At 35.8% G+C, this 21,259-nt stretch overlaps 1 protein-coding gene across 38 annotated transcripts in view; it reads left to right on the forward strand.

Annotated features, from left to right (window-relative positions):
• NFIB (nuclear factor I B) overlaps positions 1-21,259 on the forward strand; it is a 482,616-nt gene that overhangs the window by 411,234 nt on the left and 50,123 nt on the right. For all 38 annotated transcript variants that reach the window (XR_015169540.1, XR_015169541.1, XR_015169545.1 and 35 more), the window contains 3 exons: positions 1,555-1,623; positions 7,883-8,003; positions 10,801-10,919. Coding sequence is in view for 29 of the 38 variants with exons in the window: in XM_086415079.1 (XP_086271205.1) it covers positions 1,555-1,623; positions 7,883-8,003; positions 10,801-10,919 (309 nt within the window). In the remaining 9 variants the exon portion in view is untranslated. The remainder of the gene's footprint in view (positions 1-1,554; positions 1,624-7,882; positions 8,004-10,800; positions 10,920-21,259) is intronic.

The raw sequence follows: 21,259 nt of genomic DNA on the forward strand, positions 1-21,259 counted from the left end.
AACAGCCTTCAGACGTACACAGCTCCTCTGTTTATTCCCAACAGTGATGTATATGTACTAAGTAAATGATTTTCTGTCTTTTCATGCTATGTATGGTTAAAAAGTAGGGTGGTGACTCTCATTCTGGTAAAGTTTCTAAATGATTATTTATAGTTATCTTGAGACTGGAATTCAGTGTGAATATTTCAGTGTGTGCATGATTGTTGCCTCCATGAGCCAGTCCTAATTTATTGGTGGTGTTTAATCTGTGCCTACTCTGCATTTTATAGTTTTATCTCACTTATGCATAACTCTGTAAGGTAGCTAATTTTATTGATATTATCTTTAATATATGAATGGAAACTCTGAGGCACAAAGAGTCTAATGTTCCAGGACAATTATTATTATAAATTTCTATAAGTTCATTATTATCATGATTAATTATTCCAGGATGCCATGGTGGCACAGTGTAGTCAGGAGTCAAAGCCCAGCTCTTTGACGTGAGTGGACCATGTTGCTAAACCACTCGTGCCTGTCTTTCCTACGCTAAATCAACCTCTCAGTCAGCCCCAAAGTGTTCTGCAGCATTGGATCAAATTGCCATTTCTTGGAATTTAGAGTTTTTTCCTGGAAGCATTTGAATACTGAGGATTTTCACACTTATTCTCTCCCTGGGGCAGCAGGTAGATGGAATGAGTAGCCGTATTCCATCTACCTGAGGTGTTCATCCCCTCCTCACCACCATTAAACTTCCTTCTCATTGGCTAGAACCTGGGGACACGGCAATCGGTGAGAGTTCCATTTCCAGTCCTGGGCAGAGCTAGGCCAGCCAGGAATCCGTTTGACTCTGGCTCCTGACCAGTGGAGGTCCCTGAAGGGTCAGGAGGCATTCCTGGAGGTCTGGCCTCACCACTGTTTGCCAGAAAAAAGGATCCTGTTTTTGAAATGGAGTACCAGGGAGTGGCAGCAGGGTGAGAAAGCAGTGAAATTGTGTGAGGTATATTAAAGGTGCACGGAAATAGGTCCGTGTGAAGTATTTGCTCTGTGTACCAGTTCTGCTTTTGTGTGATTCAGGACAGGAACAAAGGTGGGAGGGCTGGTGACAGCAACTCACTTTTCTTTACTCAGGGAAGGATTTGTTAAAGAACAGTGGTTTCCAGAGATCTTTGAAGTAATTCCAACAAGGTGCTAATTGTGGTTGTGGTTTTCCTTTTTCTTTCTTTCTTTTTTTTTAAATGATTGGACTTTAGTCTACCAGGTGCTACTGGCCAAGGGCCCCTAAACCTTCATTCCCTATGCATGAGCCGTGGCAAATAAAACCATACCAATTGCCTTGTACACTTGGAAAGTTAAAATTTCTTTCTGAGAGATTATTTAGCTTCTAAACTGTAAACTTTTGTTTTAAAAGACTCAGTTTGCATTTCATAAGCATTTTGTTTTTATGTGTCTTTGTTGTAAGCATACTTGGTTTTTAGTCTAACCTTTGTTTTGAAACACTTGAGTGAATTCTAGTGTTAAATCATTTATTTGCTTCCTGCTTATGTTGATCTCTTTCTTCTTGATGTTTATTTTCAGGATACCTTGAGGATAGTTTTGTAAAATCTGGAGTCTTCAATGTATCAGAACTTGTGAGGGTATCTAGAAGTAAGTAAACTCTTTGCTTATTATTTAATTATACAGTATGACTTAAAATATTTTGTATTTTGAAAATGAAATACAGTATGAAAAGAACTGTGTATTAGGGTAATTTGAGCTTTAAAATCTCTAACTTTTTGATTTCACAAATGAAGTTAATTTGTCTGGCTTTCTGAAATATTTGCATTTAAATCCGTACTTTTTGTAGTACAAAAATAATTTGGGGTTTGTTCTGCTTGCTGTGTTGTTGGTATTCATTTAATTCACTGTTCACTCTGTGACCATAGATGGTCATTTATATCAAAGGAAGTGTGATTAATTAAATGTACTCAGTGTTGTTATGATAACCCACATAAGTTTCCTGTAGATAAGTGCTTTTTCATTTTGCTAACATTTTGGTGGGGGCTTGGAGATGTACAGGATATACACGCTAACAGGCAGAGTGTAGAGGGATGCAGAAATTAACTTTGCAGATTGTAGTTGGATATAGATAGAAAGCATTGTTATCCAAAACAATGTCAAATTGTTTTCACTGGCCACCTCACCTGAGACACCATTCTTGGCAGCCTGGAGGAGACTTTTCTCAAGTAAGTGTACCTGGTCAGCTAACTAAGCAAGGAAGAAGTTTTCTTGATCACCTCTTTTAGTTGTTATTACGGTGTCTGCAGATATATGTAAGAGGCTGTTCTTATCTCATTGATTATGCTGAAGGGAGTGACTCATTTCTACTTGCTCTCTTCTTTGATTTAGCTTATTTATGTACCTTTGATGGCTGTATTTTCACCTGACGTTTTGATAGGGAGTGTCACAGTTTGAAATGGTTTATTCAGATGATGTAGGGCCACTCTGGTCCCTGTTTAAGCTGTGTTTTTCACTTGGGTCAAATTCAGAGGTCATGAACAAGAATTATGATGATCCAAAAAGAATAAAAAAAAATGAGTTACTGAGGCTAAGTGTAGGTAGTACTTTACCTGGCATTCAGTGAAGTAGTCTCCAGTGCCATAGGTGACTTTGTCTTTGGAACTGTAGTTTCTCAAATACAGACTTCTGAAGTGACTAGTGCACCTAGCCTGTGTTTCAGAGAGTTCTGTGAATAAACATTTAAGACTTTAGTAGCATCCTTTCTGACATAATTCTGCAGTGGATAAATATTATGCCCCAAATACTTCTGCCTTCATCTGTTGACTAAGGAGTAGTATAAGTGACCAAAACTTCATATCCTGTGTCCCTGTGTCTATTGGATTCATGTTTGCTAGGCAAGAGGATTTTGGTGGTCTACTTCATTGACCAAGGCCATGAGACATCTGTGTTTTTCCTGATCAATATGTGTTGTGCTAAGACTGCAATATTTGAACTTTTTATGTTTATTTTTAATTTGGAAAGGAACGTGCCTGAGTGACTTACTACCACTTAATGGCATTGTGTAAGGAAGGGAGTATTTGAAGGTGGGTAGTTGTGTTTGTGTGTGTGTGTGTTGCTCTTTAGCAGAGAGGCTATGCTGCTACAGTTATGAGACTTTATGAAATTATTTGTTTAAATTTGTAATTTTCTCAGTTTTATACTTCTATCCTTCTTAAAAGGATAATAGCGTTATCTGTCAGAAAATATTATTAGTTCCTCATTAGAGGAAACATTGGAGAAGGCAATGACACCCCATTCCAGTACTCTTGCCTGGCAAATCCCGTGGATGGAGGAGCCTGGTGGGCTGCAGTCCGTGGGGTCCCTAGGAGTCAGACATGATTGAGCGACTTCACTTTCACTTTTCACTTTCATGCATTGGAGAAAGAAATGGCAACCCACTTCAGTGTTCTTGCCTGGAGAATCCCAGGGATGGGGGAACCTGGTGGGCTGCCGTCTATGGGGTCGCACAGAGTCGGACACGACTGAGGCGACTTAGCAGAGGTAGCATTGGAGAAGGAAATGGCAACCCACTCCAGTGTTCTTGCCTGGAGAATCCCAGGGATGGGGGAGCCTGGTGGGCTGCCGTCTATGGGATCGCACAGAGTTGGACACGACTGAAGTGACTTAACAGCAGCAGCAGCAGAGGTAACATTATGTTAGACGCTATGTGAGAGCCATATGAGAACTTATAAAAACCCAGATTGATACTGTGAGAAGATTGATACTGTGAGAAATCTGAATTTGAAACTTAAAAAATGTATTTCTATAACAGTTCAGAAGTGAGGTAAATTTAACATACATCATTCATTCTTTCTTAAATCACACTCTCATCTCTTAGAGATTTTTAAGTTATCTGTTATAACAAACATTACTGATTTGTAATTAGTATGTTAATTATCTATATTCATTCATTAGCTAATTAATTCAGCAAACATTTTCTATCCCATATGTAAATAGGTGTCTCTGAAATGCTTGAGAAGTTATTCTAAGTGTTTAATATATCCACATTATAACCTTATTTATACAATTGAACTTCATTGTTTATGAAATAGGTTTTGCTAAGTAAACATCAACTTCAGCACAACCCTTTTGCTGTATATCACGAATTCTGACTTCTTGAGGGTTTATGATATGTTAATGGTTTCTGTCCTCTGGGGTTTTACTCTGGTATGACCCTCTAATGTGAATGTTGACTTTAGCTAATGAAGTTGTTCAATTTTAGGATAGTGATCTTTCTGGTGAACGATATTATCTCCATCTTAAAAGTTGATTTAGGATCAGCTTTTGGAGTGAGGAGAACAATAAGAGAGATTAAGGGTTGCCCTCTAACCCTTAGAATCTGAGGTTCTTCTGAGCTTGGTTTCTAAGAGGGTATTGGCAGCCTCTTAAACATGATTTGCAGCCTTAAGGCCCCTTGCTGCTCTCTGGGAGAGGTGCTAACAATGATCTTTGCATCTGATATAAGTTTTTCCCGAGGCTTTTAAATAGGCATATCTGCTGGGACTTGCAGTTCTTATACACTTTGTCATTAGATAAATTTTGTGCATGTGCTGTTTTAGAATTTGGCCGTGTTCATTATTAATCTACTTTAATTTCTGTAATCTCCCGTTTAGTGTCAAAATCTACACTAAATTTTACATTGCTTGTGTGTAAATCTGTAGACAAAATGCTTTTGTTTTGTTTTTCTTAAGCCATGACTAAAGCTTTACTTTCCATCTTGTCCACACACCCCTGCCCCAGTTTTAATGAGACTTAGTTGACATGTAGCACTGTATAATTTTAAGGTATATAGCATAATTGCTTGACTGACATATACTGTGAAATACCATAGTAAGTTTAGTTAATGTCTATCATCTCATGCAGTCATGCAGCTGTTAAAAAAGAGAAAAAGAGAAAATGTTATTTCCTTGTGATGAGAACTCTTAGGATCTACTCTCTTAACTGCTTTATATATATATATATATATATATATATATATGCTACATTAGCTATAGTCATTGTTTTGTACATTACATCCCCAGTATCTATTTATTTTATAACTAGAAGTTTATACATTTTGTGCTAACTTCCTCCAATTCTCCCTCCCCACTAATACCCACCTCTAGTAAACTTTTCTATGAGCTTGTTTTTTGTTTGTTTAGATTCCACGTATAAGTGAGATCATACAATATTTGTAAATAAATTATTTGTGTTGCTTCCTTGATATTTTGAAATAATCCTTCTGGTACAAAATTTAGAAAAAAAATAATATTTCCAAAGATCCGTAATTGTCATTTTCCTATAAATTATACCTAGTATGCTTATGGTCAAGCAATCTGTGTTGACTGTCATGCCATATGTTTATTAAATAGGAACTACAAATCTTTGTCTAAATATTGCATGAGCTTAATAAATAGCAGCTAATTGATATAAGATATAACATGTAAGTTTCCTGTTGGTAACTCAGTTCTTTGAATTGTATCCATTATTACCATCGAAAGCCAAACAGATTGTTTTACTTTCACTGAACCCCTCAAATGCCTCCTTCCAGCAGTACTCTGCTTTCCAATGTCACGTAGAACATGATTCTAATAATAAACTTTAAAGCATGTGGTTATTGTGGGATTTCTTACCTTGCATTTTTTTAACCTCTGGTGTACCTCAAGCCACAACAAGCAACTACATTTTAACTGTCCAAAGAACTGAAGCCAATAGGCATAGTTATACATTGAAAACTAGTATTTTTTATATAAAATGAGGCTAAATCATATTATGTAATATGAACAACCTAACAGCAGGCAGAAACTGCAGATCTTTAGAGCTGAGACTAATCTTGTATGTATTAATTTATTTTGACTTAATTTTTAATAGAGCTATCCATTGTATATTCCTTGATTATTTCTCTGCAATAAAGCGTGTACCCTCTAATCACATTTTCTTAAAAAATACGTTGTTAGTCTTGGCCTGCCTGATACTGAAATACAATTCAACTGATAGTGAACACATTTCAGATGTCTATTGAAAATTCTAGGTAAGGAAAATCCCTTGAAAATCAACGGTCCCTTTGGAATTTTATACTCAACATGAGGTTAGTTTGGAGAAAGGGGAAGATTAAGTGGACTCTCTGTTGTAGTGTGAATCTCAGAGGCTCTAGAGTTTTGTTGCCATGGGCTAGGATACACTTTCCCTCATTGATGATCTTGAAGGCCTGGTGAAAACAGGTGAAGAAATAGAATTTATTCTTAATCCTTGTCCTTTGACACCAACCTGGCTGGTCTCCACCTTGCATGTCATCTCTGCCCATGACCTTGCTCTTTCAGCAACTGCTATTTAGAGTAACTTCCTTTGAGTACCCGCCTCATCCTCTAGAGCTCTGGGCCAGCTGTGGCTTTCTGCAGATTTCTTGGACCATTCAAGCTTATATCGGATTCTTCTTCCCTTGAAATCCTATAGCGTTTGTTGATCATGTCGTTCTTGTGGAAGTTTCACTATAATCTGCATGATGCTTGTATTTCTGTGCTTTTCATGAGTGTTCTGTTTACCCAGCTTGTTGCCCCATGTGTCTTATTAAGGACAGGAACTATCTTATATCTTAGACTGGTTTGTGTCCCTTTCAGCACCTGTCAGTAATGGATACAATAACTTGTTGATTGCACAGACCTTCAGTGGATAGATTCATTTGTACCATTCATTTGTACCTATTTACTGCTTTTCATAGGTTTTTGGACCGTTTCATCTTTGCTAACCACTGTAGGTTGCCAGGGAAGAGTTTTGGGGGAGAAAGCAAGAAAAGGGAACTCATACTTGTTGAATATCTGTTATCCACTAGGCATCATGATAGACTTTTATCACTCCTTACCTCATTTCATCCTCAAAATAGTCATATGTGATAGCTTATTATAATTCTCATTTTATAGTTCAGGAAACTGAGGTTTATAGCACATAAATGGCAGAAGGAGTTAAAATGTTGTCTGTCTATTTCCCAGTACTCTCCTCATTCTAACACAACATGCTGCCTGAAAGATTTATTCAAGAAGTTTAGAAACCAATTTTAAAAATTTAGAAAGCTGTAATCCATGGTATGACAACCAATACTTACATCAAAAATCTCAGTTCACAATATATCAGCAAACTCAAAAAGACTTTTTGATTTATACCTTAAAGTATAAAACTCCGTGAGTATATTTTAAATGACTTACGAAGTTGAGCATATCAACTTTTTAAAAAACAAGACATAAAGTAAAACTGTACTTCCTATTCATATATGAAACCGAATATGTATTTTGGAAAAAGAAATCTTGACTTTTATTTCATATTTGTCAATTTTACTTATATACTTGTCCTAATACAATAATTATTTTATATCAAATATTAGAAATATGATCTCTAATGTACTTTAATATTAATGTTAATATTATTATAAAATAATCTTTTTATGGAACTATTTTAATTTGATTTAATTTAATTTTAATTTTTATTTAACAATAATTTGATTTTTAAGAGCTGAGTTAGTACAAAGGGCCTTGCTTTGTCCTGAGCAATAATCAGCATGTGTTGTGCCCCGTGGAGCATCCATAGACCAGTGGGATGGCAGATGTAGTGACGGCTAACAGTAAGGACTGAATGAAGAAGCTTGGGCAGTGCGAGCAGAGGAAGGGGTAACCAGTGATGGCCGTCTTAGTGCCTTGAGTTTCCACACGTGAACACTGGCATAGTGAGGATGTTTGCAAGTCTTAACCAATGGACGGTTGATACTAGAGTCTTAAGGTAAAGAGAATTCCTCTCATCCTTGCCCAGAGGCATGGAAAATATGAGATTATTATATCTGAATAGAGATGACAATAGTAAATGCCACTCCCAATGCTCTTTTTGTTGTTTTATTCCTCAGCGCCCATAACCCAGGGAACTGGAGTCAACTTTCCAATTGGAGAAATCCCAAGCCAACCATACTATCATGACATGAACTCGGGGGTCAATCTTCAGAGGTCTTTGTCTTCTCCACCAAGCAGGTAACTCAAAGAGGAACTGCTTTTCTTCTCAGTCTGGTATGCAAATAGGTAGTTAGGGAGACATGCACATAGGTTTGTCGGTAAACAGTGTGGAAATAAAACAAAAAGTTCAAGATTCTTTGCTGATTTTTCACAGAGTTTTACTCTTTCTTGGTTGAACTTATTTTGAAATTTGAAAGTTAAGTGTAATTGTTGTTCAGAGCATTTTAAACAATCATTTCGGGGGTGGGGGGACAAGGGAACTATGAAAATGTATTAATATGATTTTTATCTTCTATGAAGTATTGTAATTTCACAAGTCATGTAATTCTTTTGGTGACCTTAAAAATGATGTTGCCCTGGTTTAGGACTGATCCACCCAACTTTTATCCTAATACCATGTCCAAACTGGGGATAATGAAGTGAAAAATAAAATGTGTCATTTATTTAACTTTAAAAGGCCTTATTCTAGGCCACAGGTTTGCCAAGTTCTTCAATTGATGCTCTTTGAATAATTTAGTTAACTTTTAGTTACCAGTGAAAGTATTACCTGCTCTGAGATTTGGCTGAACCAGTTGGGAAAGAGCTACAGTGAGGTGACTTTGTCTTTTGGTTCTCTGCTGACATTCTCATTTTTCTCTCTTGACCTTCTAATTGTAACCTTCAGGAGTTTAAAAGGAAATCTTCTATTTAAATGAGGGAAAATTAGCTTGGAAAGTTATTGTACATTAGAATTTCATGATATGTTCCTTTACTATAGAATGATAGAAGAGGGCTGAGTGAACAAGAAGGCAAGATAAGCAGATATTGTAGCTTTATTGGGTTTTCTGGAGGTTGAATCTTCAATACAGAAAGACCAATCTCACTTTCAGAGCATTAAAAATACCCATGATCAGATAAAAGATCCTACATGAATTTCAGAGCAAAACATGTATTTTATAATATCAATTTTTTAAAAATAAAAAAATCTGGATAACCATTTTCCTATGCTAGTCTCAGTAACAAAAATTAATTGCATTTGGATTGATTATGGGGCTGTGCACATCTGTACATTTATTAGCTAATTTAATTGTGTGTCATTTATGGTCAAACTGTTTTCCTATAGTAAGATTTCATAGCAAGTATTTAGGTTTATTATTAAAATTGTCTGTGGTATGGTAATTTGTTTAAAATGCTTTGATTTTTCTAAATTTAAAATGTGAATAGTAATATTTTTATTTTATATGATGGATCGGTATCATCCACCTGGCTCTTTCCTCATGATTATTCAGTATTAAATACAATACTATGTCATTTAGAATAAAAAAGTTTTAAAAAACATTTATCTTTTATTTCCTTATGAAAATCTTTTCTCCCTCATTTCAAGTTTTCCTGTATTTACTGTTGATTCACAGATGAAAGAATTAGATTGAAGGAGGGGTTAAAAAATGCATTCTAATTTTAGATACCCTAGAAAGAAACTAAATATCTACTATTTATTCTCACTGTGATTTAGCACTAATAGAAATTGCCATCTTCTACATAATGTTAATAGTTTGGGAGTTGTGAGTCAAATCTTAATCACAAATGTATCTATGAGTATACCCAGACATGCACATGTTTCCAGGATTTTGAAAGAGTACAGTCTAGGAAGGCAGGCTGCTACAATTAACATGCTCAGGACAATTGATTCTCTTCAAATTTGTCTCCCTACTTGTAATAAAATAGAGGATTGGATTATGTATGTGGCTTCTAAAGTCAGGTACAACTCTGAAATGCTACGACATTAGGTTTTTTATCACAACCTCAAGTTTATTCAGAAGATTTCCTTTTTTTAGTTTTTACCTGCATGGGTGTGAATAAGGATTTTTTTTTTTTAATTTAAGGAAACAATATCCATTTTCATATTCATAACTAATTGTTTAATACAATATTGGTGGAGATATATGAAGGCATGTATTAAGCAATATGGCATGTGGCATAGAATAGATTTTTAATCATGGCTCTAAATATTCATTTTTCTTAGTTATTGTGATAAAACCATGTTTTGTTTATTAAAATATATTATTTTGGAAGTATACCATTGGGTTTGAATTTGGCGATGATGATTTTCATGGTTGACCTTAAGAGTAAAGGATCAACAACTGTATTTTTTAAGGAAAAGGTAAATAAGAATATATATATGAAACAGTTTATAATCAGACAAGTACTATAAATTTTTAATATTATTAATTATAGGGTTACTACTAATAATTACTATTTAATAAGTGCCAGCCACTAAATGTATGAGCTTTATATTTAATAACTCATTTAATCCTCCCTACAATTCCCCTTTGAGCAATGTTTTATTGTTTCCATTTTACAGATAATTAAATTGAGCTTAGAAAGGTTATGGACCTTACTTATCTGTGAATTCATATGAAAGGATTACATTGTTAATGGCAAGTGCTGTACAAATGAATGTTATTAATATTGATAATAATTATGAGTTAGGTGCAATCTTAATAACATTTTCTAAGTTAGTAAACATATCACATTAAGAATTCACTTTTTAACTACCAAAAATAGTATTTTACTACTGGAAATATATTTCAAAAGGTAAATATAAGAAACATCCTATTCATTACACAAATACAGTTCTACTCTGTTATAATAAATGATACATAAAACTGAAAATGTTTGCTACTCCTGTTGATGTCTTGAATACTCACCATTATTTCTGGGATATTATTACTTGTGTTTGTGGAAATTTCTCCAGTAAGAATATTCTTAGATTATAAACTTGCAGGTGCTACGCATCTTCCTAGAATTCCCATTAACTGTTGTCATATTTTAACAGCAAAAGACCCAAAACCATATCCATAGATGAAAATATGGAACCAAGTCCTACAGGAGACTTTTATCCCTCTCCGAATTCACCAGCTGCTGGAAGTCGAACATGGCACGAAAGAGATCAAGGTGAGTAAAAAGGAGTTGCCTCTAGGGACGGTGGAGGAAAATGTCAGCTCCTTCCGTAAGTTTCATTTAGTCAAAATTTCATAATTGAATCAATATGGGTTATATTTCTTCATGAAATGATTGCAGTACAATTATTTTTAAGGTCATGTACTGATCAAATGTTATTGAAGTTACAAAATTCCCATATATTTATTTGTTTCTTGAAATTGAACTTTTTTCTTTTTTTTTTAGAATAATCTTTTAGAAACCTCAGTATGTGTGTGACTGATGATGGTGTGGCCATATTAGTTGGTTGGATTATAGCAGACATAAATTCTAATTCAGTCAGATCAGTTTGTTCCTCTTAATATGGGGTATTTTAAGGTGGAGCCAAACTTTAAGCGGTTCTCAGGTGCCAGTTACTGAAAGTTCTCGTTTAAAGGAAACCATGCTTTCTTTTGGAAGTAGGTACAACGTGAACAATAAATATAAGTGTGATGTTAGACACTTGGTGTCTGAGTCAATCTAGTTATTTCTTCTAGATGAAACTACAACCTAACTCTAGGGCAGCTCTAGGAAAAAATATAAATATCAGAAATAGGTATTCTTTGACTCTCTACATTCATACTTTGCTCTTTTTCTTTCTTAAAGTCTACTGGGTTAAATATATTTCATCAGGTATACTCATGCCTTTTTGCCACGGTTAGAGGGAGATTATTAAACATGGAAACAAAGATTAGGTAACAGTCTTTGTTGGTATGTGTGCAAAAATGACTTATAGAGCAGAACAAAGTGTATTTGAAAATTGTCTTTAAAATTCTCCATTTAATTAAAAATGTAAAAAAAAAAAAAAAGTGGTTTTCAGTCCATAACTTGGGCGAGTGTATCTGAGGATTGAGGAGTTGCATGTCCAGTAATCTCAGGAAACCAAATAGCCCTGAAGCTTAGCAGTTAAAGCCAAAATTCAGGATTCCCTTTCTGCTGCTCCATGGTTTTCTACTGAGTGCCATAGGATTTAAAGAATGGTGAAATAGTCTTCACAGAGGAATTGACATTGAGTCAGGTGGAGCCGGGTGGGTCTCCTTTAGCATGCTGAGATTTTAACTAAAAAAGCAGGGGGCAGAGTGGATGAAGACAAAAGCACAGGCAAGCACTGAGGTGGGGAAGTGAGTTTCCGAATGGCCGTGTGTGTGCCCTGTGGCTGGAGGCTGTTTGTGTGAATGGAAATAATGGGCCGTCATTTTAAGGAAGGATTTGAAAATCAGCTGAAGAGTTTGGGCTCAGAGATCCTACCCCACCTCCCCAGTCTATTCTGTAGACAGAACCATCTTTTAAAACATAACGTCATATCACTCCCCTGCTGCAGTTACGTCCTGCTTCTCTTAGGAGAGAAGCAGGATTCCCTCACATGATTCACAGATCTTCTTGGTCCTCTGGCCTCTGACCACTGCTCCAGTCTCAGCGGGGGCTGTCTGCTTCCTTCTCGCACTCGAGCCTGCTGCTTTGTTTAGATTTGGAAGTGTAACACCCAAGACCTTCATATAAGCCATGCCCTCTGGAACGCTCCTCTTCTGACTCTTCATCTGGCAAATTCTTGGTCATTTTTCATGTCCCAGCCTAAATTGAGGAATTTCAGTTTGAAACCTAGTATTGTTCCCTCACTGTACTCGTAGTATGTTGTTCCGTATTTGCTTATGGGATTAATTGTCTGAATCTGTCTGCATTGTGAGGACAGAGACTTTATCTGTTTTGGCTACTGTGTATTCAGAGCCTAGGAACCCTGTGCAACACTTGGGGCTCAGCAGAGGCAAATAGATGTTTGTTGGCTACGTGGACCACCGATAGGCGAAACACCAGTCTCATTAGCAAAGGCCAGAAATAACAGGGCCTTCATCAGACTTGCAGAAGTAAGAATAAAAGCAAAACCCTCAACCCTTTATATTTTATTACTTGTTTTGCTGACATTGTCAGCTTTTTCTAAACAAAGCCATATTTTCCTCATCAGAAAATTGTTCTGGAAAAGATTCTAATGGTAATAACAATAACATTGTGAATGTGTGGCAGTGAATGTGTTGTGCAGAAGTGTAGGTGTTCTTTATTACAGACAGTGTCACTCTGTAAGAGTTGCTTCCTCTTTCAGCCTGTTGAATAAAGCCAATTTCAAATCATATTGTAAAACATTTTTGAAAAGTAGAAGGGAAACTGTCATTCTTTCTCTTTGTAAAATCGTTGTATTGTCTTGGTGATTTTCTTTTGTCAAGATGACTAGAAATATTGGAGAAGTCTGTAAAGGCATATTATATTAAGAGTAAGGAAGAATGATTCATTTTCACACGTGCTTCAAAAAAATGTGTGTCACTTTAATTCTGAGACCCTGAAGATTTTGTAATGTGCACAATAAGCCACTGTGGGAAGAAGACATCAACTGTAATGAAAACATGAGGGCAGGATAGTACTATCTTTATAAATTTCCTAAACCAAATGCAGTCCTTTTGTTCGGTGAAAATTGCTTTCTTCAGATTTGCAAAATAAAATGCCTCATGGTTGTTCTTGTCCATCTTCACATGTTCTTTAGTCACACTTGCCTGTCGTCTTGCAGGGAGTATTCTAAAGGGCATATTGAGTACCACTTGAAATTGTAATGGCTTTAGTACATGTCTAAAAACCCTATACTAATTAGTATTCAGTGACTACTTACTGGTCGCTTAAAATATACTTGTGTTTATAATTGGCAGAAATGTTTAAAATTTACTGTTAATTATTTCCTGCATCTGCCTCATTCTGTTCAATTTTGCACTAAAATCTACACTTGCCATAGTCCTTAACAAAAGTGAGTGAACTGTGTGAATCAAAGATAGTAAAATTATGGACAGTATGTGTCATTCTACCTTTCCTTATAATCTGAACCACGAACCTAAACCTTTGAGATTTATTCCAGGTAGATAAAAATAAAGGATATAGTGTAACTAAATGATTATCCTCATTTCATTTTAAAGAGTTAGGCAGAACATTATAAGATCTAAATTCATGCAATGAGAAATGGTCCTGTAATTTTAACAAGTTAATGAAAAGTGTTTTTATTTTAGCATATTACAAAGTTATATTTTTTGTCTTCCAGAATGCAAAAAAGTTACATTTCATAAAATCATTGTAATTTTTAGTTTTGTAGAATATAGAACATTTTAAAACTGAACAGTGCTTAATAGTGGTAAACATTTTGTAGGAAACTTTATAATTTGCTTAATTTTCTTCTGATAAATAGTGCAGAAATTAAATTTGCTAGCATCTATATTCAGAGAAGGCAATGGCAACCCACTCCAGTACTCTTGCCTGGAAAATCCCATGAACGGAGGAGCCTGGTAGGCTGCAGTCCATGGGGTCGCTAAGAGTCGGACACAACTGAGTGACTTCACTTTCACTTTTCCCTTTCATGCATTGGAGAAGGAAATGGCAACCCACTCCAGTGTTCTTGCCTGGAGAATCCCAGGGACGGGGGAGCCTGATGGGCTGCCGTCTGTGGGGTCACAAAGAGTCAGACACGACTGAAGCGACTTAGCAGCAGCAGCAGCATCTATATTAGAGAATATTTATGTTTTAGCTTTGTATTCTTTTATATATAAAGGAAGAAAAAAGAAAACTGGGGCAGTAACAAAGGGATGTACAGCTGCTCTTACACTGTTTTCCTATATTCTAGAATATTTTTTTCTTGCTTAGTTTCTGTTTTGAATTTCCTAGTCTTAAACTGTGTGACTGCTTTTACCGCTATTGACAAGTTAGTTTCTTGAATACTGCTTTTCATCATTTTAGATTTTAATAGTTAAATTAATTGAACTGGGTCAGTGTATCAATTTGCTTGTTGAAAGTTTCTTTTATTATTCTTAATAGTTAACCTCACAAAATATTCCATCCGAGAACTTGTGTACCTGAAATTTCTTCCACCTGAGCCAACTCATAGACTAAATTCCTTGTTGATATAATTCCCTTGAAATCATTAAACTAGTCCTTTGTAACTTATGATGTAATAGGAAAAATAGAGACAGGTCTGAGTTTTTCCTCTAATTTAAGTTGCTTTCTTGGGACTCAAGCTTGTAGTATTTTCAAGGCCAGAAATTTAACAGACTAAAAATTTTACCTAAGATTACTAGTTGTTCAAATACTTATCAGACTGAGAAGCTGTTAAATTTTCCATTTATAAAGCCCAGCTATATATTACAAATACTTTTACTATATCACTAAATGTCTATTAAATAGTGTTTTAGGAGTTTTATATTCAGGCTTAGATGAATCAGCGGTTTATTAGAATCACAGAAGCAGATAAATAATTTTTTATTATTTATAATTATTTATTTTTATTATTTATGAAAAATATGCTTCACAGAGAATAATGTAAATCAGATTATGAAGAAGCTGTCTGCATGACCATCTTACTTTTGAGCATTATGAGAAATAAATCTTACACAAAAATCAATAAATTGGTATATTGGCAAAAACTAGCACTACTTAGAGGTATATTGGTATGTAATCACAATTTTAAGAGCAGTTTAAAAATTTGTACTGGACTCTCAAACAGTCAGTCTTTAGGCGTAGTGGTCTACTTGTTGTAGGTACTAGAAAAAAACACTACTTAAAAAAGTTACAGTTCTGTCATACAAATAAGTCTCTTCAGCTAGGTTTTTTGAAGTTGTAATATATTTCCAAACCCTAGAGATTTATTTGTGATAAATTTGCAAAGGTTCTGTTTAGTAATAGAGTCTTATATGTTGTGCTCAATTTCAATTTGCATTTTATAGAGTTCTATAAGGATATGGTATTAAATATCCAATGAATTAAGCCAACGGCCTCAAGGGAACACTCGGGGCTAAAGAGTAATAATGCCAGCTTAGTATCATGCATTTAATCAAGTACAGGAAATAAATAACAGTCAGTAGAATGTGGTGACACCGATAGAACCAGAATCAGAGACTAGCCTTTCTTAATTCAAGTTTAAAGAATGTTAATATATCTCCTAGATATAAGAACATTCAACTAAGATTGGAAAATTTTATTTATACAAAACTTTAAACTTTCTTATTCATAAATCATTTTGTAGAATATTTAATATGCTACTGTCTGCTGTGAATATGAATATCTCTGAGTGGATATTGACAGAATATGTTTATTAAGTTTGTGACCTTAGAACCCTTTTTCCCACCATCTAAGAATCTATAGGGAGAATCCATCATACATTCAAAACTTTAAAAAACAGTGCTCTAGCCCAAACTACAGTCTGACAAATGATAAACTCTCAAGTTTCTAACTGTAGAAGTAGGTGAATGAGCAGCTTTCACAAATAGTTGAATAACTACTAACATTTAGTGATGTCCTAGAAAAATGCAAGGAAACAGCTTAATAATCTCCTGAATGTTTAAGTTTGCTTTGGGGGCCAGATAGAACAGCAACAATTCCTTACATCCCTAGAGTTTGTATCACAAGGATTAAATATGAAATGTTCAAATATCAGATTTTGAATTAAAATCAAAGATACAAGTGATCTTGAGGGATACATGTTGTTTAAGCACAATTTTAAAGCATTTTTTTCATTGTTGTTGTTCAGCTTATTATTAAAAAAAATACTGAAAATCAAGAACTTATAGTTCTTATAGAACTTGCAGTGAATCTCCATATATCATCATGTTATTAGAGGGCAAACCCTGGTGATGCCTTCATCACAGTCTTTTTCATCTTCTTCAACCACAAAACCAGTACAATATTGTAAAGTTTAAAAATAAAATTTAAAAAAAAATTAAAAAAGAAATCTAATTATAAATTAAGTCATATAATTACACAATTGATTAATATACTGATAATAAAGATCCTCTTTAGAGAACTAAAGTAAAAAAAGAAAAAAGAAAAATCGCATTATGAATATCTTTCAAACAGAAAGGAAAACAGTACGTTGTTGGTGAGGCTTTCATCAGAATCCTTATACTGACTACTACTTGACAGATGTGTGTGCTCTTTTGACGTGTTTTGGATGGAGCACAACCTGTGTACATGTTAGAAGAGACAATACTACTTATAAGTGGGAAGTGATACTCAACTTCTGTTCTCTGGAGCCTTAATAATTTGAAAATACAGCATTTTGCAGAAAAGCCACCATGGATAATTGGTTTGAAAAAAATAACTTGCTGTGTGTGATGCTGCGCCTCTAGATTGGGGGAACACAGCCTAAATTAGGGGTGTGGAAAACCCATGGGATACAGTGTGCTTCATGTTCATAGAGTGCCCTAAAAAGTTTCTTGAAATGGAAAAAGGTTTTATTTCAAATCCATTATGCACTGATTTCCTATTTAAGTTTATTTTGAAGTAGCTTGGAAACCCCGTTTCTTTTGTTATTATGATACCAATATCATATACAATAGGAAGTTGATTTTTCAGACATAAGAACACGGATTATTAGAAGCTTTAGTGAAAGTCACTCAGTCCTGTCCAACTCTTTGTGACTCCATAGACTGTATCAGTTCAGTTCAGTCACTCAGTTGTGTCCACCTATTTGCGACCCTATGGACTGCAGCACTCCAGGCCTCTCTGTCCATCACCAACTCCCGGAGCTTACTCAAACTCATATCCATTGAGTCAGTGATGCCATCCAACCATCTCATCTTCTGTCGTCCCCTTCTCCTCCTGCCTTCAATCCCAGCATCAGGGTCTTTTCAAATGAGTCAGTACTTTGCATCAGATGGCCAAAGTATCGGAGTTCCAGCTTCAGCATCAGTCCTTCCAATGAGTATTCAGGACTCATTTCCTTTAGGATTGACTGGTTTGATCTCCTTTAGTCCAAGAGACTCTCAAGAGTCTTCTACAGCACCACAGTTCAAAAGCATCAATTCTTTGCCGCTCAGCTTTCTTTATAGTCCAACTCTCACATCCATACGTAACTACTGGAAAAACCATAGCTTTGACTAGATGGACCTTTGTTGGCAAAGTAATGTCTCTGCTTTTTAATATGCTGTCTAGGTTGGTCATAATTTTCTTCCCAGGAGCAAGCGTCTTTTAATTTCATGGCTTCAGTCACCATCTGCAGTGATTTTGGAGCAAAAATAGAGTCTGACACTGTTTCTATTGTTTGCCTACCTATTTGCCATGAAGTGATGAGACCAGATGCCATGATCTTCGTTTTCTGAATGTTGAGCTTTAATCCAACGTTTTCACTCTCCTCTTTCACTTTCATCAAGAAGCTTTTTAGTTCTTCTTCACTTTCTGCCATAAGGGTGGTGTCATCTGCATATCTGAGGTTATTGATATTTCTCCTGGCAATCTTGATTCCAGCTTGTGCTTCAGCAAGCCCGGCATTTCTCATGATGTACTCTGCACATAAGTTAAATAAGCAGGGTGACAATATACAGCCTTGACGTACTCCTTTCCCGATTTGGAACCAGTCTGTTGTTCCATGTCCAGTTCTAACTGTTGCTTCCTGACCTGCATACAGATTTCTCAGGAGGCAAGTCAGGTGGTCCTGTATTCCCATCTCTTTCAGAATTTTCCACAGTTTGTTGTGATGCACACAGTCAGAGGCTTTGGCATAGTCAATAAAGCAGAAGTAGATATTTTTCTGGAACTCTCTTGCTTTTTCAATGATTCAATGAATGTTGGCAATTTGGTCTCTGATTCCTCTGCCTTTTGTAAATCCTGCTTGAACATCTGGAAGTTCATGGTTCATGTATTGTTGAAGCCTGGCTTGGAGAATTTTGAGCATTTCTTTGCTAGCGTGTAAGATGAGTGCAAGTGGGCAGTTGTTGGCTCATTCTTTGGCATTGCCTTTCTTTGGGATTGGAATGAAAACTGACCTTTTCCAGTCCTGTGGCCACTGCTGAGTTTTCCAGATTTGCTGGCATATTGAGTGTAGCAGTTTCATAGCATCATCTTTTAGGATTTGAAATAGCTCAACTGGAATTCCATGACTTCCACTAGCTTTGTTCATAGTGATGCTTCCTAAGGCCCACTTGACTTTGCATTCCAAGATGTCTGACTCTAGGTGAGTGATCACACCATTGTGGTTATCTGGGTCAGTAAGATCTTTTTTGTACAGTTCTTCTGTGTATTCTTGCCACCTCTTCTTAATATTTTCTACTTCCATTAGGTCCATATCATTTCTGTCCTTTATTGAGCCCATCTTTGTGTGAAACGTTCCCTTGGTATCTCTGATTTTCTTGAAGAGATCGCTAGTCTTTCAATTCTATTGTTTTCCTCTATTTCTTTGCACTGATCACTGAGGAAGGCTTTCTTGTCTCTCCTTGCTGTTCTTAGAAACTCTGCATTCAGATGGGTGTATCTTTCCTTTTCTCCTAAATAGTCTATGGAATTCTCCAGACCAGAATACTGGAGTGGGTAGGCTTTCCCTTCTCCAGGGGATCTTCCAAACCCATGGATCGAACCCAGATCTCCCACATTGCAGGATGCTTCTTTACCTTGAAACTCCTTATTTACAGGTAAGCAACCCAGGCTTCCTGGGTGGCTCAGTGGTAAAAAATCCGCCTGCCAATGCAGGAGACACGGGTTTGATCCCTGGATCAGGAAGATTCCTTAGAGAAGGAAATGGTAACCCACACCAGTATTCTTGCCTGGGAAATCCCATGGACAGAGGAGCCTGGTGGGCTACTGGGGTCACAAAGAATCAGAGACAGCTCATGCATTGGAGAAGGAAATGGCAACCCACTCCAGTGTTCTTGCCTGGAGAGTCCCAGGGACAGAGAAGCCTGGTGCGCTGCCGTCTCTGGGGTCACACAGAGTCGGACACGACTAAAGTGACGCAGCAGCAGCAGTAGTTACTGAGCACACACACCCCATTTAAGTATGAGAGGCTGTCTCTTCTAGAGTGTCTAGATATTAAGACCAGATCCTTAGTCTTCTTTTTCAAAAGCTATTTTTTTTTAAATTTTTCTGTTATCCTGCCACCCACCAAGGAATCGATATAACTTAACCTGTGTAGGGAGAAATGGACTAGGAGAATCTGAACACTGCTTAACATGTGTTGGCAGTTGGACAGTTCTCGTAGGGAGCTTCATGGAAGGTTCTGTTAAACCTTATAGAACTAGAATAAAAGTAGAGGTGAATTTATGAGTTTTTAGATTCTAGAAGAATTGTCAAAACAATTTTGAGGTGGTAAAATTTATATCTTCTTTTTTAAAAAACCTCTTACCCTTACACTTTGTGCCATGATAAAGTTTCTGAACTAGGGAAAAAAAAGGAGATTTGAGTGCTTTCAATGGATAAATGTGGAGGAGAGCTGGCTTGAATATTTAAGCATGCTATTTAAAGTTAAAAAAAAAAACGTTTTGTTATAGAGAATGTCAAAAGCAGAAAGAATCTTAAAGTGAGCTTCCATGTACCGTTTTCAGCTTTAACTGTCATCAATATTTTGCCCATCTTGTTTCATTTAGTATCTCCCAGGTTTTTTTTTAGTATCTTAAAGTCAATCCCAGACTTTGTGTCATTTTACTTGTGAATACTTAAGTTTCTAATAGACAATTAATTCTGTTTTTAATACAACCCCCATATCATTATTAACTTAACAAATACAACAATAATTCCTTAATATGTACTATATTACTCATGTGTGAATTCCCCAGAATATCTTATAGGCTGTTTGTTTAAATGACGATCCAAAACAGTCCATGTACCATACTTGTAGTTTCAAACAGTCTTTAACCTATAATTGTTCTATTAACTATTTTTGTATTTATTCCCTTTTATATATCATTTATTTATTGAAGAAACCACATAAATTTAATTTTTCTGTTCAAAAATCACATATAAATGAGGAAAACCAGACCCTTCTGCCATTTGTGACTACCATTTATTGAGCATTTACTCCTTTTCAGGATTGAGCTAAGGCTTTAGATATATTTTTCTTTTCAATCCTCTTTAGAAACAAACATTTTTTTTCCACAGCTTGTTAAGCCCACTAGTACAGTGGTTAAGAAATCTGACATAGAAACACAGATCATAAATAGCAGAGGTAGAACGGAGCCCTTGTCTCTTCAGTTACTGAATCCATACTCATTATTACTATATATACTGCCTTCCAAAGAAGTCAGTCAGGAATGTTCATGGTTTTGCAGATTGGTTACCAAACCTATGTGACAGTTTTTCTTTTCCTTACACAAATGAGATTTCATTACAAAACAGACATAACGACAGAAGAATGTACAAACTTCAGGGATTCATGAATACAGTCCTTGGGCTGAACTCAGCTTAAGCGTCTCTTTTCCTTCTGATAATAAGATGTTGTTAATAAATAATCCTAAAGTCTAGAATGTCTTTAGTAGAGGTGTGTGATATGCATTCAGTTTGAAATGAGCTAGGTGTATCAAAATTTAAGA

The sequence above is a fragment of the Bos grunniens genome, chromosome 8 (assembly GCF_055505025.1).
Source record: "Bos grunniens cultivar Pamir isolate PY7600 chromosome 8, Bosgru_T2T1.0, whole genome shotgun sequence".
Lineage (NCBI taxonomy): Eukaryota > Metazoa > Chordata > Mammalia > Artiodactyla > Bovidae > Bos > Bos grunniens.